Genomic DNA, 24,995 nt, shown 5'->3' with positions numbered 1-24,995 from the left:
AAAAACAATTTGACCATGAATGAATCTAAGCTGGATTACATGTTGTTATAGAAACTTTGAAAGAAAGATTGATCAGGAAGATGGAACCTATAGTATGGATATGATATTTAATGAATTGCATTACAGGACAATTAGAAAGCATCAATCTTCAGGAAGCAGCTTATAATTTTATAACATTTTACCTCTTAATTAAGATTACTAGATAATATGTTATGCAATTTCAGTTTAATAGGATTGTACCATAAAAATTTAATGCAAAGCATAGGTCATTTATGCCTCTTTTTTTTTTTTTTTTTTTTTTTTTTTTACCCTTCTTCTCCTTTAATCCAACATCGGTAATCTCAATTTAGGTATGTTAACTAAGAATCAATGGCATATTATTCCAAAAAATTATGATTTGTCTAGTTGATTATTAACATTTTCAAATAATGAATAAAATGGAAGTTTGGTTAAACTACAATTATCATTAAGATTATAACATAAATAATATTTTATATATATAGTAGCAAAGTTAAAAACTTATCAACAAAACTTGAAAATTCCAAAACATTATGTGCATTTTTAATACAAAATGATAATCAGGTGTTCTTGTGCTAAAGTATGTTAATTTTTAAAAAACTGTTATTGCTTAGGAAGAACCAAGAGACAATTAAGTATTATAAATAAAATTGATGTACACTGATTGTGCTTGTACATGTGCATATGATTAAAGAATAATACTGTGCATATTGGTATAAACTAAAAATGTTATAAAAATGGAAACATTAATAACAACAGTCAATAAATTTATCATTACCTTTCTTAGATTTTATAAAAACTCGTTGTGGAAACTTTTATAAAATGTTATAAATTGAAAATTAAAACAGAATAAATAAAAGATTTTTTATTTCAATAAAGGATTAAAAAAGACTATATTAATTAAAAGTAAGCTAATATATGAAATTGGCACTTTGTAAATAAGTAATAAAAATATGCTAAATAGTTATAAAGTGTTATTCTATAAGAATTCCAGAACAACAGTGATCAAAATTTAGAGAGAACATTTATAGAAATTTCTGTCAAAACTTCAAATGTAAGTTACAGCTTATTTAAAAATATTCAAGCCAAAAAGCACTATTTAAAAGACACTAGACATATGGAAGACTTTATATTCTAAAAAATTTCACAAATAAACAATTTTTAATCCATATTCTTAAAAATTCCATGCACAGGGATGAGTGAATAAAGCACTCAAACACTCAATTTCCTCTAATACTATAAGCTATCACAATTAACTATATCAACAAAAGGATACCCAAAAATATCACAACTCATAAAATATACTTAATAGCAATCGTCAATAAATTAACAAAATTCTCTATTTACAGTGACTTGTAACAATAACTAGTGCACATAATTCCAAAATATACTGTTCAAAACTATGTTAACAATTTACAACAGAGCCCCATTTGCAATTTACATTAAACCTATAGCCTGTCAAGATATTTAAAAAATTGATTCATTCAAGTTATCCAAAAAGCAATTCTAAAAATGCTCTTTAGAAATGTGTTGAAAATCTAGCCAGGATTTATAATTATATAAAATAAAGAAAAGGGCAATTGCTCAGTCAGCAGTCAGTGATGACCTATCAACTCAAAAATTAGCAAAGCTACAAAATATAACTATTGAGAAATTCCAATTTAAAAAAAAAAATTCAAAGCCATATAAAAAAATTTGTTGCATTTCAAAAATATTAAATGAGGAATACATGATATAATTCCTTGTAATTTTATAAAACAAAAACATGAGAATGGTTAAGAGATGAATATGTAGATAAAGAAATCACAATGCTTCCAAACATAAATTTCTATCTTCACCCATATCACTTGATAATACTGGTTTAAAAATGAATTTTAAATAAGAAGTTCAACAAATGATCTATAACAACCCTCAATTTTTACTTATTATTAATAATAATCAATGGATCTTTATACAAATGTTCATCTGAATAATATTTAAAAAGTTATCTGCACAATTTTTTTCAAACAAAATAAAAAATAACTATTAATCAACCAAATGTGCTTTTGCCCAGGCAACAAGAATGAAAACTAAAATTCATAAGTGACCAACTAGAATTTAAAAGAGAGATTTTGAATGGAAACTATGGATGCAGAGGGAAAAAAAAGGAATTAGTTTGCTGGACTTAAAGTCAGGGTTGGTCTGACTGAAACTAGAATGTTTCTGATTTGAAAACAGCTCAGAAATTGAAACAATTCAATCTAAATTTCTCTAAAATGTTGATTTATTTCAGACCTTGCTTTCATGCTTTTATTTATTTATTTTCCTTTCGTTTTTCATTAATTATTGCTCTTTCAGAGTGAGAAAGGAAACAAAAAGTATAAATTCTCCGAATGAAAAAGCAAGTAAATTCGAACAAAAACACAATTTTAAAATATAATTTCAGGGAGTGGCTCAGCCCTGCAGTCCTGACAGAACAAACCACCACTGACAGCAATTAATTTCTTATTCCAACCCCTTGAAAACAAAAGAAACTTTGTGCAATTTCAAAAGCAAAAGCTGAAAATACAAAAAGTTTTTAAAAATCCTTAGTTTAAAAATTATAACCTCATGACTACAAAAAAATTGCATCAAAATACAATTTTATTAATTGTAGTATAAAAAATCACCAATAGAAAAGTCAAATTAAAAATTGAGATTCGACAGAAAAAATTATTGGCTTTTTTTTTAACTAAAAAAAGTTGCACACATTAATTCAGACAAATATGAAGAAATAAAATTATATGCACAAATATTCAAATGAATATTACAAACTTTTTGGACATTTCTTTAAAATGTGACCCATAAAGCTTTAAAAAAAAAAAAAAAAAAACCCTGATAGAACACAGGAAGAAATGTGTTCCAACATTCCATTTACATTTACATATACAAAAAAATCTTTAAATATTATTCTTTAAAAGTAAAACACATACACCTCATAAAAATAAAGATAATACATCCATAAATATTAATCACTTATAAACAGATAAATAATAAGCATTTTAATACATATTTTTTAATAAATTAAAATACATTCATATATTGAAAGCTCTATTGAAAAATAATACAGCAGACAAATATTTCAGGATAAAAACTAAGTATATCAGATTTTTTTTATATTAAGTACTTTTTATTTTTTTACTATTCTTTACTAACAAGAAAAAATTAAAAATATCATATAAAACCACTAAAATTTCAAGTAGAAACTCGAAATTTTGTTTTCGACAAGTCACAAGAAAATCCTTGAGAAACAATTTTATTTAATCTCACTTCAAACAGTATCAGTATGGACATGTGTTTCTGGCTTGTTTATATATAATTACTGGATTCATAAAACACTCATTATAGAAATTAAGCAATTTCTATATTCATTTTATCATCATTATCAGTGCCAAATTTGAATTCTAACTCTTGTAAAAAAAATGTCTTTTTCATCATAAATTATTTTTCTTTGTTAGTGTCTCTAAGAAATTCTTTTTATAAACAATGGCAGATGATTTGAATTCAAAATGCAGAAAAATGTAATCAATAGTTTTATGCTTAGATTAATAAAGCAATTATAAAAGCATTTAAAAAAAGTAAATAATTTTTATTAAATATATAATTTAGTAAAAATTTTATATCATAATATTTTTTTTTGGGGGGGGGGGGGAGATGGTTTGGTAGTTTTAAAATATTGTTATGCAATATCAAAGGAAAAACAAACGAACTGTAAGTACTTATTAATGTGTTGAAAAAGGGAGCTGTAAATATGAAAATCTTTGTTGGCAAAATATTACACTACAGCTAATGTTCAATTGTGTTTTTGTTTTTTTTCCCCTCAAATAAAACCGAAATCATTTTTAAAAAATATCCTTTAAACAGAATCAGCCTCCTCCCCCCCCCTTTCATAGTAAAAGCAAATTCCATGACAATTTTTATTTGGCACCAATTTTTTTCTCTTTCTTCTACAAGAATCCTAACTTATTTTATACTCGTTTATAAAAAGCAGAATTAAGCAATTGTTTACCATTTGAAACACTCTGAAGTAGAGGAGCTGACAATGAATGATTACCACTGTAGTTTTCATCCATTGGAGAAGTTTGAGGAGTTATCACAAATAAGTTAATATGCAAATAAGCACATATCTGTAAGCACACTATTGTGCAGTAATGAAGAAGATTAGCAGTAGAATATATCTATAAAAAAAATATTTTAATCCATAAAAAAAATTTATAAAACAGCTTCTACAATATCAAATACATTATTCATTAAAACTATAGATGCTTTCTTCAAAAGGTTAAGGCAATCTTTTTAAATCTGCATTTTCCATTTATAATAAGAAAATTTATATTTCTTAAAATCAATGAATGTAATTTTAAGTATTAATTTCTGAAATATGTGCCATATTTTGTATGTTAACAACTATTTTATTCTATTTTATTTATAAGAAATGCTCTGAACATGGGTTTGTTTAAATCATTAAAGCTCTTAAGATATTTATGACATTCTTTAGTAATAATTTTACATGATGATAAAGAATATTGAAATAATTATTCGAGACCACTGAACAATAAAGAAATTAAGTTTTCTATCAGCACATATTTTCCCCATATATCCCACATTTCCCATTTACCGAAATTTCATTCAAGAATGTTTCAAACATTACATAAAAATATTAACATATTTCATTTTTTTAAACATTTTTTATGTTCCATAACAGAGTCCAAAATACATTTAACTTAAATGGAACAATTTAGAATTCACTTAATTATAATTATATCAAATGCTATTAAAAATGTCTGGGTAGTGTTATTAATATTTTTTAATTATTTATTTTAAATATTAGTTTGGGGGGAGAAATAAATTATTGATTAAAATAAAACTGAATTTATAGAATTATGAATAATTTTTTTAAATCAATTATAATACAGACACTAACAGATGATATATTTATAAAAGAGAAACAGCAGCATATAATTATTTGACTAAATTACACAATTATTAGTTAGAACAAGTCAATTTTTTTTTCCATCTAATAATATATTGTTAAATTGTATAAATAAAATATTGCCACAGTTTAAAGTTCCTATAATAACAATTTTAAAAAAAGAAAACATCAATCACTAAAGACATTCAAAAATAAACTTACCAAGCACAACCAAAGCACTATATATTCATTGAAAAATGTATTGAAGTACTGATTAAGAAAAAGCATTCCTGGACCAACAAATATTGAATCTAAATATTCAACCTCACTTTTTGTCATATGTGCAACCTATGAATATCAAATAATTATTTTAAAACTTTTAAATATGAAAAACACACAAAAATATTTTTTAAAAAAATCAAAAAGCATTCTTTTAATTAAAAATAATAAAAATATTTAAATTCAATAAATACAACTTCATAATAAAACGGAATGAGAATTTCGAGAAACAGTGTTTAAGATACAAACAATAAAAGCTGATATTTTTAGTTTGAGGGTCAATGCTTTCTTTAAAAGCTTATTACTTTTATTCATTCTACCTAAACAAAATTAAAATCCTAAAAAACTATGCAGAGAGTAAAAATACAAAACATCTCAAAAAATAATACTCCTAAAAAATATAGCTAAATAACACAACAATTATTGAACATAAAGTTCTGAATTCTTGTATGACAATATATAATTTAATAAGTCAAGCCTTTCCAAAAGAAGATACCTTAAAAAAGAACTTACGAAATGAAGTTTATGAATTTGATGCATTCAACATACAAAGTAAATCCAACAGTACATCAGTCAAGGCACAATTTTTTAAATGAAAAGTCCATGTTGAAAAATATTATTTTCATGATATTTATATTACCGAAAAATTTTACTCTAAAAATAAAATTTAGTAGGAACGTAATTTTAATCCCAACTATACCTTTCAAATTAGATTTACAATCACAAGTTTGAACAAAAGTATTATTAAAGAGAGAAGAAATGAAGAAATAACTAAAATTTTAAAAAAATAATAAGTAAATTATTTCTAAAAGAAATCATTCCATAATTTTAAGGTCTGAGACATATTTTAAAAGAATTAACAAATAAAATCTGATTATATACATTTATAAAAACAAAGAACAGTAATTTTCCACATTAGCAATCCTATAAAAATATATAGTTGGAATGAGGCTACTTAAAAATTTTTATTTCATAAAAAAAGATTTTTAAAAAAACATGACTCATTTTGATATTAATTCATAGTAACACTCGCCAAACCCTCTCCTACATTAAAATAAATTTTATTCATACATTTAAAAATATTTTTGCAGAAAATACACATATTTGTATAATATATTTATTAATAGAACAGAATTACAAGAGAATATTTTCAATAATACCATCACTTTTTGAAATAGCTAAAAAATTAAAAATTTGAGAATACGAGGATGATTGATAAAGTTGGGGCATTCTTTCAGTTCTATGAAAGTGCTATGATTCTCAACTTGTAGGAATAATTGATAATTATTTCTTTAAACAATGAAAAGTTTATTTTTATTAGGAGGCATTCATATTCACTTATCAATCAAAAGTTACTGCAGGGAATTGCCATTATAGTCTAAATATTACTACAATAGTGCATAAGTGAATGTGTAAAATTATTGCTTCTAAATTATCTTTTTTCTACCTTACAGCAAATTTCAGTTTTACACTTGAAGGTAAATCTCTTTCAAATCTGTTGATATCTGATGAAAATTTGTAGATCTAAATGCATTATTATGAGATTACATACAAAAAAAAATCGAATCAAACCCCACAAGAAAGTTTCATAAAATATTTCATAATTTTGCTTGCCTTATAAAACTTATTCAGGCCTGATGATGACGTAGATATATTGCCATAACTTTTAGAATTAGTCTCAGTTATAAAAACATGTAAAAAGATTTATTCAGCTTGATGATAATGTAGACATATTGCCATAAGTTTTGGAATTAATGTCAATTGTAAAAAAATGTTAAACATGATCCCAGAAAATTAATATTTTGGCTACTGGCAGGTAAGATAAAAAAAAATATATTTATTTCACTTTTTATGTATTTAATTCCATGTGATAAATCTTATCTTCTAGAATTATTTGTAATACATAATTATTTCACCAATTATTTGCAATTATTTTCTTTGTAAAATCTAAATCAACTGGACTGTTGACTTAAGCAAATATCTAGTCAACTGACTAAGTTTTAGATTTAGAAAACAAACTAAACATGAAATATTTTCAATAACATTTCAATAATCTATCCAACTTTCAAATCGTTTGTTTTAAGTATCATTGATTAAAGTTGCTACGTTAAAATATTTAATCATGACATTCCTACTACTGGAATGTTTAATCCAAAATTGTTACATTAAATATATTTTAACAAATGATTCAGTTATCTATTTGATTATCAGTTAATATAAAATACAGTAGACTCCCGATTATCCGTGCCTGCCGCACAAAGTTTTTTTTTTTTTTTTTTTTTTTTTGCTTTCAAGCAAACAGAAAATGCTTCCAAAGCAAGAAGCAAACACAAATGACTGATTTCTTCAAAAAGGTGTAGTTTTACAGTTATGCTTTTGAAATTACATAATACATTACAGTATTAAAACAGTACATACGTATTAATTTTTCTGTGTATCCTTTAGGCATCTCGTAAGTACAAAGCACTTTTCTGTTTTCATTAACAAAATGCATTTTAGGTTAGTTTTGAGTGATATACTAAAATATTAAGCGTTAGTTAAACATTTCCTGCTGTTTAATTAACGTTTTATTGTACATAAAACGATTTTTCAAAGTTGGAATGACTGTTTTCTGTTTTGCTATACCCGTTTTTAGCTTTTTTCGGATTATACACGATTTTCGTTATTCGCAGCGGCCGGGCCACCCAATTCCGCGGATAATCGGGAGTGTACTGTAATATCAATTTTGCATCAAGACTCAATTTCATCCAATTATCATAAGATGAAACTAAGCCTTATATTATACTAATAAGTAAAATATATAATATTTTACTCATTAGCTATTACTACGTAAAAATAAATACAGAATATAGTTTTAACTAGACTTTCACTTTAAATTAATAAAATCGATCAAACAAAAGTGATTACAATGAAATTAATTCAGTCTTTGCATTAATCATCATCAATAATAAAATAAAGTAATTGCAATTATGTATTACTGCCTACTATTTTCTACAATAAATAGCAAATTATTGTGACATAAAAGATTTATTCACGAATATGGTTATTAGAAACACTATAAACTAAGATTATAAATATTGATTATTATACCTTTGGTATAAAATTTAAGGATGCATTTATTCTTAATTGAAAAAAAAAATGCTATTATGATTGCAAATATTTTTAATTCTTATTTAAGTGGCATAAAACTTTAGAAAAGAAATATGAACACCGGCTGTAAAGCATCTTGTGCTAACAAGAAATTCCTTCATCTTTGAGGAAAGAATCATTTAACATGATTATATGCAACTGTACAAATGCTACTAAAAGCTGAACATTAAAATAAAAAAAAAACTTTCATAATGTTTGAAGAGAGAATAATCATTCTTTAATTTACTGATTCATAATTCAGAGGAATTGCAATCACAAGTATATAATGGAATTAAATCCTCAAACACCAAAGTGCTTTTATATCACAATCAAAGAATGCTACTGCAAATTCTCATTTCCAGAATTAAATATTCATGTTGAACATTGCAATATTTACTAAGAAAACTCAAATTAATAGCTAAATTATATGGAGGAAAAAAAAACAGTACATGCATTTAAAGATTCACACACACACAAACAAAAAAAAAAAACTGTTTAAAATACTTTGACATGTGAATTATTTTCTTAATATTAGCTTATAAACTTTCTTAAATTCATAACTGTTTGATGTTAAACACTTTTCTATTAACTGCACATTATTACAACATTTCATTTATATAATATGAAGCATTTTAAAATTGGTGTATCTAAGAAAGCTTTCGACTACTTCCCCCCCCCCCTTTTTTTACCAAGTTTTATAAAATATATGAATTTTATACTCCACCATACATATACCATGATATATATACATATCAATACACAAAACTGAGAGTACCTACTACCTTTCAAAGAATTGAAATGAAAGGGAAGACATGAAATAAATGAAATTAACACCAACATCTAATCTACATGCACTAACAGAATTTCACGTAAAACTTACCACTAATTTATTGGTTATTTTTGAACATACTACTCCAAAAGCTAAAATATACAGACATGGATGATGTTCATAGATGTTTGTTGTAGATTTCTGGTAGATAATAAAAGCTGGCACAACAACCAGGGCCAATGGAATAAATGGCGATAGAATACTAGTGCCCTAAAAATTACAAATATGAAAATGTGACAGAAAAACTTCAATACCATTATAAAATAAACTGCATTTGAATAATTTAAAAACATACGGTTTTATGTATTTAATATTTCTTTAAGAACTTAAAATGTTTATAGAAGCATTATCCAATCTATGATAAAAACATCATGAAGGAAAGAATTTAATTAACTTAAGCTAATAAAACCAATTTAATCGATAATTTAAATTCAGTTTATTTTAAAAGAAATACGATAATAATAAATAAATAAACTGAATTTAATTTAACTATATTTTTACTGTGTTTATTTCTATCAAACTATTAGAAAAATGAGCAAAAAATCGTAACTGAATAGAAAATTATAAAAATTTATGCTTTAGTGTTGCATGCTTGAAATAAAAAATTCTTCATTAAATGAACATTCATTTCACAAACTTTGCTGCAGAACTTTTATTTCAATTATTTACTTGCCATTTTATTGAAAATAATTTCTACATAAGCAATTTTTTTTTAACTTTTTGTTAATTTTTTTGCAATTTTGTATTAGTCAAAATACCAAAAGAAATCAACTGCTTGAGAAATGGCAATGTCTAAAAAAGCATGGAACCTTTTGAAGAAAATAGGAACTATCTAATTTCCTCTATACTGGTGGATATATTGCGATTTCAAGTATTCCATTTGGCATAGTAATATTTAAAAGTGTTATTGGATAGTAGTAAGCAGCCATGATAATAACAATGAAAAGGTTATTAAAATACTTCCACATAAAGATAATGTTAATAGCATTTTATACAATATGAAATTGCAGTTTCAAGAAAATGCTACAGTATGTAATGTAATAACAATATAACTTAACAAAAGTGTGAAATTTTTTATGAAAAATGTGTTTTTTATCTTAAACATATTTTTATGAATAAAAATGTGCTTGTACAAAGCAGGATAGCATACTTTTCCACAATTTAAGATGCTATTTAAGGTCAATAAAGTGGATAGGTATGTTTTACTCTTTACTTTTACTCAATTTTATAACTTAATTTGCAAATTTCTATTTAACAAATTTTCTTTATAACAAAGTTTTTAAACGGAATGAAGAGATTTACTATCCAAGACTTTTACAAAAGTTTTCTGTATACCAAAAATATAAAAACTAAAGAAAAGAAACAACAAAATTTCGAATCTCTACTAAAATCAATTTTTTATTATTAAATTATAAACTAAAGAAATTCTTTCAATCATACGAATATTTGTTTTAAATAAAGTTATGAATAAAAATATGCAAAATCTTTAGTATGTGCTTAAAATTTTAACTAGTCTTTTTCCAAGCTATAGAGTAATGCAAAACATTTTAAATTTAAATATATATTACAAGAGAAAAAAAAATGAAACTTTTAGTTATAAGGTAAAAACTGAACATAAAATATTCTAACATTACTTCATCAAATGTATAGGAAATTTTTTACATAAAATAACTCTTCAAATATTATTATGAACATAAGTAATTTAAATAATAATAAAAAGATAATTTTAAAATAGATAACATCCAGATATAAATTTATATATATCAGATTCATAATAATTTATAAATCCAAAGTTAAATATTCTTTTATAAAAATTAAAAGAATAAAATTTAAATCATTTAATATATATAGTCTGCTTTCTAAGCTTTCACTGATGGAAAATGTTAAACATTTTAGATCAAACCAACAACTTTCATATCAAAACAATAGAATGATGTTCAACAGAAACTATAAATAGCATTTCAAAAGAAAATAGAAGAAGTTTAAAAACAGAGTGCATTAGAAAACTTACAGCTACTGAAGAACCATTTTTCCCAGCTCCTCCAGACAAAATAGTAATGGTATAGCCATAGCATAACACCAAGCTAACTAAAAATGCTATTATTATAGGGATAAGCCTCAGTTCCATATGCAAACCAGGGATCTTTTATGAGACAGGTTAGAAAAGAAGAAATAGGGTAAAGTAATAAGGAACTAGAATAACCCATTGCAATATCACTAAGAAATTTATCAAATAGAAAATTGATCCAAGTAAACATCACAATAGTTTTATAATTCTAAAATAGGAAATGCAAAACAGAAAGCAAAAGTATGCTTACTTTGTTTTAAAAGCAAGTGATAAAAGAATATACGAAAGATCATTATTAAGTCGTAAAAGTTAGTGAGGAAGTAGCTATTTTATATTTTGGAATTTCAAACTGAATAAAATTTTCTTGACAAGGGAATCATTTAAAAATAAATAATCAATCTAAATATATAATCTTAATTTTATTTTTTTTTAATTCAAGAAAAATTTAATTTACTCTCTTGGATAGTACAATGATTCCATACTGTTATTTTACTAATCATATAAACCTTATTGGAAAACCAAAAATTATTAAATCAATTAAATCAAATAAAAAACTGTAAATTAATGATTAAATTTAGAAAAAATTTTTATTAGAATTTTTTCCCCCCTTTTATGGAGAAAGTATTATTCAGTTGGAAATCCTAATATTATGTTATAAAGATTCTCAACCGCACACTAAAAATAAAATAGGGCATCAGAACTTCTTAATAGGTAGTTTTAACTTACTGCAACTGTTGAGCCATTTTTACCAGCTCCTCCAGTAAATATCACGGTGAAATTAGAATAAAAAGCAAACGATGCAGCTATTATTCCCATGAAAAGTGGAATAAACTTTATCTCTATATATAGTGAAGGAATCTGAAGACAAAATAATGAAACAAAGAAAAATCATTCAAACAGCTCATGCAAATAAAAAACAAAGAAAGAAAATTAAATAATAAATATTCTGGCAATAAAAATCAACAAATAAAATAAATTTTCAGCAACTGATTAAGATAATTTACTTTAGAGAAACAATAATAAAGTAATTAAAAATAATAAATCAAACTCCGAACTAATAAAAATGGATTAGGAACATTTCATGTGTTACTTATTTCACTTAATTCATCCTTTGCAAATTAAATTTTGAAAATAATCCAATGCATTTTACCATTCAGCAACCAAGGAAGGTGATTTAAATTGTCAAAAATAAAACTGATTGATGTTTTATATGAAAAATATATTAAATCAAATTCTATTAATTCATTAAATAAAAATCAATTTTAATTTAACTTTCTCCAACACTTCCATTTTTTTAAGTAAGAACAATTTCTGTTTTCAGCAGTTTCACTGAAAAAATAAACAAAAATAGTTCATTCAAAATGGATAAAATAAAGGAAAACAAGAATTAATTAGTTACTCAATACTATTATCTAAATACATTAAATAAATTACAATTGTAAACTGCACACAGATAACAAGCCAAAAAAATCATAAACAAATCATCACAAACAAAAACAGCATTAGCAAGGAAGAAAATTTTGACTCGCAGTTTCACTAGATGTTTATAGAAAAAAATTTGTTTTTATATCATTTCCAAACTAGAATATAAAAGCAGAAAAAGAAATTTAAGAACTATAATTAAAATACCCTCCATAGTCATATATAAAAATTTATTATCATATGGAATTGAATATAAGGACATCTTTATATTATCAGTTAGTTATTTCTTCCATTAACAGATTATGCTCCGTACAATAGCCCTAAACATTATGTATGAATAACAATATCAAGGTTATTATATTTAATTAAACTAATTAATCAGTAAACTTCAGAATCTTGTTGAATCTAAGCATATCTCCATTACAAAATTTATCAACCCTTTTTTGCATGATGATGAAAATTTCCATCATAACATTTAGTGAACAAAAAATTGTACTCAAAACGGGTAAATTGATTATTGCTAGCAATTTTTCTCACGACTATTGCGTAATAAAGAACGTAGCTGTCAAAAAAAAATTAAATATCACAATCATTATAGTGGATATGAACTTGTCATTCCACTGTTTGTTGCGATTGGAAGAAACGTGCAATTTCTTGAATACTTTTTATAACTAATCTGTGATTTTTTTGCTAATAAAAGCAAAAATGAGTGAAGAAATTTAGAAGAGATGAACACTGAAGATTTTGTACTGAGGTTAACATGTAAATTTGTATGATGAATATTTCCATCATACTGGTTTTTTTTTAATTATTTTATATTACATATTTACACCTGAACTTTTTAAAATATTTTTCCTTTAATCTTGAGCATGAATTATATCACCCTAATTTATTTCACTAAGAAAGTAAAAATCATGTACAGAAGGGTTAATATTAATGTGTATAATAGTAGATTATTCTTAACAGGTTCAAATCTTATAATTTAATTTTGATGACATTCTTTAAAGAAGAAAGAGATCAAATAAACACAGACATAAAAAAAATGAAAAACCAAAAAACTTAATATTTATGTTGGGGATAATTACAGGTCACAATAAAATCGGACATCAAATTGTTGTTTCAATTATTTAAATAAACAAGTTTTTAAATGCAATATGAATAAAAGTAAAGTAAAGTGCTAAGCATACAAATATATATATATATATATATATATATATATATATATATTTTAAATCCTAAGGTTATGGTAATAGAACAAATGTATTATACCATAAGAAAAACTGGAAACCTACTGTAGTAACTTATTGCAGTTTTGTCACTTATGCCATAAAATATGGTAATTATATTTAAATAAAAAATAAAAATATTATACTTGCTTCTTAAATGATCTAACACATTTGAATTTTTATAAATAGTCAATCAATTATATACACTGAAATTATTTATTTTACACTTTTTTTTTTTCCTTTTAATTCTATTATCTGTAGCAGTTTTATTACAAATTAATTTATTTTTTCAGCCTAACTATCTTCCATGCATGAGGGGGGGGGAACAATTTTTAAAAAAAAACTGAATTCTTGATATTAAAAAGAGAAAAATAAAAACTGGAACATATCTGATCAACACCAAACATCTTTTAAAAAGAAAATATTTTCAAGACATTAACCTGCATTGACCATATAGTAGGACCAAATACAGCCGATATCAAATGTATGATCATAACTGTATACTGAGCCTCTGTCACGTCAAATCTAGAAAGAAAGAAAAAAATTTATAACTATAAGTTTTTATCATTAGAAGCACAGATCTCGCAAAATGAATAATAATTCCTATCAGATTTCACAATAATCAGCTTCTTCAATTTATAAATAGAGATAGAGAAGCAAATATAAAGAATGATATTATTTGAATTTATTTTAAAGAATTTGAAAAAAAAAGAAGAAATAGCATCTTTATCTTAACTACTTCAAAAGAAAAGAAAAGAATTTAAGAAGAAAATACAAGAGAAATAAAAGCCTCAGTAAAAGAACAATAATTTTAAACTTAGAAAATAAATTTTTGAGAATTAAGAGGTAAAGTCGGTGACAAGAATGACATAACAGATTGTTCTTACTATAATTACAGTTACTAAAATCGTTTATTTCATATAAACTTAAATGCTGTTTTAGCCAATTACATGCAATATAGTAAATATACCCTTGACTGTGACATATATTTAACAATAACATTTGTTTGTTATATCATAATTTCAATTAGCGAAAGAAAAATAATTTTTAAAGAGATATTTTAACAGTGACAAAATTTCAATCAAATCAAACAGAAAAATCTCTTAAATGACCATTCCATTACTTTGCTTATTCCAGTCCTTCAGGATTGGAGTAAATCTTTTGACATTTCATAATTTTGTTTGTATTAGCAAACTATTGATTAATTAAAATAAATATAAAAGAGAATCCTGACATGTAAAGTTATATTTAAAAATAAAATGTTCAGTAAACAGAAAAAAAAACTGATATAAAAAAAGAGATTATAATTAATTGTCTCAAAAGAATAAAGAAACTTTCAATAATACAAAGATTGATTCAACCATCAAGCAAAAGCATCTAATATACTTAAATATGTTTAAATATGCCGCTTAAAATTTTTGAAAACTGGGATCACTGCATATCCATAAAAAGTTATATATCCTAATCTGTCATAACAATGGGGGATGAATTGCATGCATGATACATATCAGCATAAAAAGCAAAACCATCAATACACAGTAATTATACATTAATACATTTCTACATACATACTAACATTTAACTGCAAATTAAAAAAGGAAAACATTAATCAAATACATTTATGGTTGGTTTAAGTACTAAATAATTTTAATCATATTTTATATATGATAATAAAAGATAATAATTTCAAAACATCTTACCTTCCAAAACGAAGAGTACCGGATACATATGTCTGCCAATGAGCAGAATAAAATAATGTCATAGCAATAAAACACTGGACAAACATCCATGAAGGAAACATGCCTAACTGTACAGCAATGCACACTCCAAGTGAGACAAAGACTAAAAATATATAAGAAGCAAGTTTGTATAAAAATAACAAATTCATTCTAATTATAAAATTAAATAATAACATGCTAGTAATGCCTTATTTTAAACAAACTTTTCAAAAAAGCATATCAAAATAGAAAACTGACAATCCAAAATGAAGAAAATCTAATTTTTAAAAACAGGATTAGAAAATTAAGACTCAGTTGCAGTTTTTTTAATTGTTACATTTAATGTCAAAATTTCCAAATCAAATGAATCCTAAAATCAAGATTAACGCTTTCTAGTGCACATAATTAAAATGTTTGAAATATAATGAAAAAACACAATCAATGTGATTAATAAGTTGTATACATATGGATTTTACAGTAAAAAAAATTTGTTAACTTGCTTCCTTTCATAGATGGTAGTGTCCTCATACCTGTCTAGAGTAATCTCTGTGTACTAAAATCTTCCGAAATAAGTGTGTAAATTCTTATGACAGCAGCAGTAATTATGAATATTTTAGGTTTACATAAACTTTTGTTCATGTTCTAGATCATTTGAAATGTTTAAAATGTAAAACATACAAAATATAATATATTTATTATAAAAATTCTAAACTTAATTTTATAAATATAAATAATTAAAAATAACTATTACAATTTAATATGTTATAATTTAATTCAACTAAAAATAAAAATTATCTAATTAAAATGCTAAAATAAATATTTACTATTAAATTTTATTAATTGCTAATATTTCTACTTAATAAAATAAAAAATATCAAATTAAAAACAAAATGAAAAATAACTTATTATCTGCATGAAATTTCTCAAAGAATGTGCGAGTATCTTTTCATCAAATATATACTAGGAAATCATTTCGCATATTATTCATATTTTGTGCACATTTTTTTTATAGTGCACAGCGAATATTTTTGAGGGGGATATTTGTTGATCATATGTTGAACATTTTTTTTAATCTTTTGTTGTACAATTTTTATATGCTGAATGCAAATAATAATTATGAAAAAAAAGTTTAAATTAAAAAAAAAATATGGCTATATAAAATTAAATATTTACAGAAAAAGACAACAAAAAATAAAGCATAAAGTTGAAACATAAGTAACAGACTAGAATAAAAAGGCAAATCATAAGTGTGAAATTTTTTTTTGGCTTCAAACATAAGTTTCTTTTTCCAAGATCTGAAAATAAATAAGCAAAATCAACCTCCCCCCCCCCCCCCGAACACAGAATCTACATCACATCCTTCTCTGCAAAACATCACATTACACCTCTCGCACAAAGAAAGGCAGCAGCACAGAAGAGAGGCGACCAAACAAGGGCACCTTTGAATCAGCCAGTTAAGTTCAATCCTCAATTAATTTGAAGATTACACAAAATTATGATTTAAAATTTCATGGATATTGTAGGAAAAAGGATGATTGATTTTGATAAAATTTCATTTCTTAAAAGGTTAAAAAAAATTCAAAATTTGAAGAAGAAAATCAGGCATTTTTAACATAAAAGCCAAAAAGAAATGAAAATTACTCATACTGCCATCTATTTTTCTAAAAGGAGACTAAATGCTAGTTTTCCAACAGTTTTTGGGATTTTAAAGCCAATAGTTTTTCTTTTTCTTTCTTTCTTTTTTTTTTTTTTTTTTTTGTAGAAAATTATAAAATTTATGCCCTTTTTTGTGACCACCATCCCAGAAAAGGTTATAATCTCATATAATAACAAAATAAGATTTGAAATTTTAAAAATACATAAAAATCATTAGGTACATCTCAGAAATTAACTTACATTAATTTTACCATTACCATTGCTTTTTGGAAATTTAAATTTTCTACAATCTTATTGTAAAAGAATTTTTCATTTTAGAAGAAATGTGATTCAACGTTTAAACTGAGATGATATTCAGATTACCTGTTGAAAGGGAATCACAACCATGATCAAATAATTCCCCTAGAGGAGAACTAGTTCCTGTTCTTCGAGCTTGTTTTCCATCACAGGCATCCAATGTCTGATAAATAAAAAGGCCTACAGCACAAAATATAAATGCCCATCGAGGAGCCTAAAAGAAGGAAAAAAAGCTTTAACACATGAAAAAAGAATAAAAACTACTTCAATTCATTTATACTTGTAATCCACATAAACAGAACATGTTAATGAAAATATTAGCCTCATAATGGATGCTAACATATTATATATATTAGCATCTTTTGACATCCTAAAATAAAAATTGGCATATCCTTAAATGATTTCTTTCTACCAGTTTGATAGTAACTAAAATGATAGCCAAGTACAGCAACTTTCTGCACTGAAGGTGCAGAAAAATTAGACTTAATGACATAAGGTTGCTGAACTTGTACATCTTTAGGCAGCAGCTAACAAATAAATATTAGTTATAAAGACTACTTTTTTTTTAAGTTTGACAGCAAGATTAATAAAAAAAAAATCTTTATATAAAATACCAAACAAGTAAAAAATACTAAATAATTTTATATGAAATACTATTCTTCTGAAATATTTAAGATACTCTTTTGAATCACCATCAAAAATTATGAAATCTTAAACACATTCAAAAAATTTTTTTTAGAATATCTACTAATGCCGTAGTAAATTAAAGCATCATATGGCAGAAATATATTATAAACAGAAGACAGTTGCAACTTCTATTTTTAAGATGTGCTCTTATCTATCAAAATTCAAACAATGATTTGTTAGTGCAATTTAGAAATGATTTGTTCAGTGTGTTTAGATTGACTATTGGAAGTTTTCCAAGTTTTTTTCTCAAAGCAAAATACAAGTATGAACAGTTTTCCCTGAAAATTTTCTTGTCATATTGGAACTAAAAAAAAAAAAAAAAAAAAATTCTACCATGATTGATATTAAAGTTACTTTCATCGAAAGAAGCTATAACTTTTTTTTTTTCTTCTTTATCATGAACTCTTGAATTGTGACCTCAGATAATTATGGTAAACTAAGTAGGATAAGATAAATAATAATTTATAGAGTAAAAATAAAATAACTCAAGACAGATCAATAGCTCTTGATTAAAGAATCAATAAATATATTTTTAAATTCAGTTTTAGATATTGGAATACCTTAACTCTGGATTAAGATATCCAGATACTGGGATACCTAATCTAATAAATTGAGATTTCAACAGCAATGATTAAGTATTATTATAAATAATATATGGATAATATATTATAAATAATATAATGGATATAAAGTCCCCTTGAAAACAAAATCATCATTTTCCTTGTCAGAGAGTAGCTATCAATTTAAAAAAAGATACTACTGATTGCACACCTAAAAAGACGCATCATCATGAAAAAAATTCTCAGATATTAAAACATAGGATTTCTAGAAACTTAATAGAAAGTAATGAGTTATTTACAGACTGGTACGATATTCAATATAAAAAAAAAAAAAATTGTATTTCACACCAAGTCTTAAGGGGGGGAGGGGGTTACCAAGCAACCACATTATTGGATTGTTCTGCAAAATCAGACATCAGAAAACACCATAATCATGTATTCAAGTCAAATATAGTGAATTTCGTAACTTTTTATAGTTATTTTCTTTTTACAAAATAAATCTAAATCTCCATGACAAAGTGGTAAATTAAATGAAAATTTTACAGATTTATGTTATTTTAAAAATAAACTCAATCAGTATATTAAAATAATTTTCCCATATCAGAAAATTGAATCCCTACAGAAAAAATAAAGGATATGAATATCATATATGAATGTGAAAGAAAGGAAATAAAATAGTGCACGAGCCAGAAATAGATGAAATTAAACCTTGTGACAAATAATTTGTGCTATTTAAGATTATCTTTGCTTAAAATTCTGTACTATTTATGTTCTGTCTAAAGAATAATTATTTAACAGCAAAGAAAAGAAGTAATCTATGATTTTATATAAAATATTCACTATCAGCTCATTAATGGAAATTTTAATTTTCAAATAGAATATGTTAGCTATTATAAAATTATATAAGTCAGCATTTGTTATGAAAATTATTTTTCTAGCAATAAAGAGCAAAAAAGATTAAATAATTAGAACAATACTTTTTTCAATAACCAACAAAAATTTCAGCTTCTTATAAATTCATATAAAATGCTTATAAGAAATTATATAATACTAATTTATATCATATATATATATACACTCAGATTGTCGATTATAATGCTTCTCATAATAAAGAAAGTTGCTTCATTTTTCATTGTAAAACTTGTAAATAATACACATAAACTATGACATTCAATTTATTCCTTCATTTGATTTAAATAGACAATATGATTTAATTAAAAACAGTTTTTTGTTTTTTTTGTATTAAAATTTTATTTTTTTAAAAAAATAGCAGTGTGTCTTTTATCGCTTTTTTTCCCTAAGAGATTTTCTTTTCAGTTTTATACTGAATTATTATCTTCAAACATCTCTTGGAAAGCTAATCTCGAAATGCTACATTGTATTGCTTTGAAACAAAATTCATTACAATTAATAACGATCAATTTTTTAAACTATATTATATATATACATGTTGTCCTAATAAGATTGAAACACAGTTTAAGAATTATTTAAGAAGTTTTCATATTAGAGAAAAGTGGGCAATGAAAATTACAAATTAGTTAAAAAATAAGATACGAAATAAGACAATTTTTTTTTAAAAATCATATCTTTTAAATTTTTAGGCAACCCCTCTTAACAAATGTATTCAATAAGAAACCTTTGATTTTTTATGCAACAACATCATTACAAAACTACATTCTCATGTCTTTAAAACTGAGTGAATAATACGTAATTGAAAATTGAACGCATGACATAGGGACCATGTACCGAAATAGAAATAAAATTTGTAACATATCATAAAAAGATAAAATATAAGATAATATTTACATTAAAACCCTTTTTGCCTGTTTAGAGCAGATTTGCAACTCTGTCAAATACTGTTAAGGAGATTTTTTAATATTTGGGTCATTTTCAAAATTCGGTGCCATTTGTTGTCCATGTGAAACACATTTTTTTTACAAGATGTTATAAAGTTTAAATGATTTTTCTTTGTACCATGCTTTTTAGCAGGCAATTTCCAGTGGAGAAACAATAAAATTAAAATAATTTATCTGATTTTTTATTTTTTTTTCTAATAAAGAAGTTGAGAGGAAACAAAAATTCAGCTGTCCAAATCATAAAACTCAAAATGTTTTTTGCTGCATTACTTTCCAAAAATTAAAATTTTTATTCTGACATATTTTTTTATTGTAAAATATACTTTTAATTATGTTATAAAGAAGGTTTTAATAACCTTTTAAGAAGAATAGATGATTTTTACCAATTAAATACAGCTGTCCAGACATTAAGTCATGTCTGTTACCATACAATATTTTCAACATTTTAAGCAACAAGATTGAAATTTTGAAATGACAACACTTGTATACCAGTGAAACATGTTCTAATAAAGAAATGCAAGCAGCCATCTTGAATGTTTGATGTTTGATTGAAGAAACTGAAGCCTTTTTGTGTTAAGTATTTTTATTGCATGTCATGTCTGTTACCTTAATATTTTGTATAAAATATATTTATTTATTAATTTATTCAACTGATTAATTTAGATTTTTAGGTTTTTAATTTTAATTAAAATTTATTTTCATGTTTTTATGGAATTATTTAGTTTCCTTAATTTTTGTACTTTGAAATGTCATGTCTGTTACTGGTCATGTCTGTTACTCTATATAGTAACAGACATGACAATCTTGGTAACAGACTTGACATGTTTCAAGATTTGAAATATGGTTCAATTTTTGGGTTTGTTTTGTTTAAATTTTAGTTGATATTTTAGAAAGAATTTTTTAAGGGTGGGGGGGGAGGGAATAAATTTAAGTTCTTACTTTTTAAAAGCGCATGTTTGTTTTTCATTTTTTCTCTTATCTTCTTTGTTTTTTTATTATCACATTGTATTTACTGAATTGATTAATGTTTGCAATGTTATCAAATCATTTGCTTTATTAAACTTTATTTCTGAAAATTACGTGTGCAAACATGCTACAGAAGTGCAGGCATTTCATTTCGGAGGATCGAGAAAGCAGGCAACTCTGCATACTGGTGTTTTATATCTAAGAAACCAGCATGAACCAATTTCGTTCTGCACAATTTCCGAATGTTACGACTATGGTCCTGCAGCAATTTGGGCTCACCTTCAGCCAATATTCAACGAACTTAAGAGAATTTCCCCCGAAGTTGTAATTATCCACTTTTTTTCTGATGGCCCTACCACGCAATATCGGCAGAAGAAAAATTTCTTCCTTTTGAATGAGCATATAGCAAATAATGGTTATAAGTATGGATCATGGTCTTTTTTTGAGGCTGGTCACGGCAAGGGTGCTGCTGATGGAATAGGGGTAGCCATTAAGAGAGATGCTGACAAAATAGTTGCACAGGGGACAGATATACCCGATGCAAAAACTCTGTTTAATGTTTTAATAAATAAAACAAACATTCAGCTTCATTGTATCTGTGAAACAGATGTAGAAAGGTTTAAAAAAATAATTCCATCTGATATTCCGGTTTTAAAAGGAACGATGAGCGTACATCAAATTTTTTCTTTTGGGAATGACTCAATGTTTTTTAGGGATTTAAGCTGTTTCTGCAGACAGAAAAATGTCTGACTGTTTTACAGTTAATGTATTTGCATTAAAAGAAAATGAACAAGAAAGCACAGCCATGACAATAAATAACGCAGAAAATAATTGTAAATCTTTTTCTTCTCCTTTATCCAACAATTTTCAGCAAGATATTCAAGAAGGAAGCTTCGTACTTGTAAAATTGGAGGGTAAATGATCGATAAAATATTTCGTTTCAGAAATAATCGACATCCAGGACAACAATTTTACAGTTAAGTATTTAAAAAAAGTCAGGAATCATGCAAAGTTCTTTTGAGAGGATGATAAAGAATATAATATTGAAGCAGAGGATATTGTAATGAAACTTCCAAATCCAAATCTAACTGGATGCTCTTTTCGCCAATTATAATATTTGATGTGGATCTCGCCAAATATGATGTTGAATAAATAGCATTGTAACTCAAGAAAATACTAAAAAATAAAATGTGTACACGTGTTCCAATTCTGTATCTGTGAATTTTCAAATAATATATACATATTTTATTTATTTTTTTATTTTATAGTAAAAAGTTATGTACTAAAACAGAAACACATTTTAGCTTAATTCTATCTTTCAAGCTTTACATCAAAATTTGGCTCCTGAATTTATGTCATGTCTGTTACTCAGTGTCACGTCTGTTACTCTGTGTCATGTCTGTTACCATTTCAAAATTTTCCTTAAAAAGTTTAAATTGACATAATATTGCTACAATTAGAGTTACATATTAATTGACTCTGCCTAGTATATATAAGAATGACAGACATTTTGCATTAATTGTTTTTTATAGTATTTTATATTAAAAAAATCCTTGTAAGAATTCTATATTAGTAACAGACATGACAAACGAAAGTATAAAAATACCATAAGAAATATTTTTTTATTCGAAAGTCTTTATTATATGGGTAAAATGACTCTATACTTATATTAAATATAGCTTTACATTATTGTACACTGAACTTAAATACTAAAATTACAAGAAAAATGTCCGGTAACAGACATGACAATTTTCATCATATATGACCAAAAAAACATCAATTAAAAATATATAAAAGAAAAAAATGTATCAAAAATATTCAAGTAATATACAGAAATAATGTCTGTTTAATAATATTTAAAAAAATTTACTAATTAAAATTTTTTTATTTTTGTCTTTTCAATTTCCAAATGGCACCGAATTTTGAAAATGACCCATTTACTATCTTTAACTGCAAAAATTAAAATACAAAATAAATATATACAAGTAATTAATTGTTGAGTTTATCATAATTTTTCACAACAAAATTCTAAAAAAATTAACTTGGGCAATTTATTTTCTCACATTTAACTGTAATTTAGCCAATTCAAATATTTGTTAAAACATTTTTTTTAACTACATAGTAAAGTACAGCCAATTTCTTTTTCAATTTGCTTATTTATTTTCAGATTTATTACTTTTCAGTACAACTTAACCAAAATAGTCCAGTACATATCAAAATAAAGATTAGAAATCATTCAGCAAGTTTTAGTTTTATATTATTGAATTAAGAACACAGCAAATCTGGTTGTGCATTACTGTATTTTTCACAAATAAAGAACTATTCAACCAGCAATGATTTATTTATGTGCAATAAAATAATGCTGAAACTTCCAAGAAATATGGATGACGATATCCGAATTTCCCTGAAATTTCACTCACATTTTTATCAGGTGTTGAGACAAAGAATTAAGAACTAAGAATGAGATTAAGAACTATTGATTCATTTTATTTGAGACCTGAACCTGGAAGAAATCAATTGCATACTAAAGGCAAAGAGATGCCATTATTGCATATTTTTCTACTCAACCCTAGGATTAACATTCAAAAAGCAAGTGAAATAAAATAAGTTAAAGCTTTATTTAAAGGCATTGGGGGGTGACACAATTGCTTTATTTTTTTAACCTAAAAATTCCCATTATCAATTTGTATATGACCTCCATTTTCACTAGAGAAACAGCATTTTAAATACATGAAAAAAAAAAGTATCAGTGAATTTGTTTTCTGTGTTATAATTCATTTGATTTTAACGATGCAGTTATATGGGTTTTCCTAATGATTTTGTTGGATACAAAAGAAAAACTTCCTAATAAGCAGAAAACGTCTAGAAGGGTTGATTGAAAATTAAAATGAGTAACTTTTTAAAAGTTAAAGGAAGAATTTTTTTTAAGTAATATAGTCTTATTTTGAATCATTCTGCAATTTATATTGAACACTTACCTCTAATAGGTAAAGAATTAAACTATGTTTCCCTGTTTTTGAGACACCCAAAATACATATTCACCCTATATACATATATAAGTTCAATTTGTTTACACTTTAAAAGTACATTTACTTTAAACTGTTTAATTTGTAAAATTAAAATCCACTTCCACGTCAATTAACGAGTTTAAATTTATAAGTTGCATAATTGTTTCATTTTCTGACACATTTCAAAATCTAATGACTAATTTTCACTGTCTGTTTATAAAATCGCCGACTCTGTACAGTTGATACAATATAGTTGATAAAACAATCCTCAATAGAGTTGATTAAACAGGGATTATCATTTTTTAAATGATCATGCAAAAATGGTTCCAGCTTACAAATATGAATCTAA

The 24,995-nt window shown here is 25.0% G+C and overlaps 1 protein-coding gene across 2 annotated transcripts in view; it reads right to left on the bottom strand.

Annotated features, from left to right (window-relative positions):
• Positions 1-24,995, bottom strand: part of LOC129971619 (cholinephosphotransferase 1-like) — a 31,206-nt gene that overhangs the window by 5,121 nt on the left and 1,090 nt on the right. The window contains exons 2-8 of one of the 2 annotated variants that reach the window (XM_056085562.1): positions 17,636-17,783; positions 15,599-15,740; positions 14,339-14,423; positions 11,977-12,108; positions 9,234-9,392; positions 5,168-5,293; positions 4,046-4,214 (exon numbers count right to left, since the gene is read on the bottom strand). In XM_056085562.1, coding sequence (XP_055941537.1) covers positions 4,046-4,214; positions 5,168-5,293; positions 9,234-9,392; positions 11,977-12,108; positions 14,339-14,423; positions 15,599-15,740; positions 17,636-17,783 — 961 coding nt within the window. Of the gene's footprint in view, positions 1-4,045; positions 4,215-5,167; positions 5,294-9,233; positions 9,393-11,193; positions 11,326-11,976; positions 12,109-14,338; positions 14,424-15,598; positions 15,741-17,635; positions 17,784-24,995 lie in introns of both variants that reach the window. The other variant, XM_056085563.1, reaches the window with a different exon arrangement.

This window comes from Argiope bruennichi, chromosome 6 (assembly GCF_947563725.1).
Source record: "Argiope bruennichi chromosome 6, qqArgBrue1.1, whole genome shotgun sequence".
Lineage (NCBI taxonomy): Eukaryota > Metazoa > Arthropoda > Arachnida > Araneae > Araneidae > Argiope > Argiope bruennichi.
This window is presented reverse-complemented; position numbering and strand designations above follow the sequence as displayed.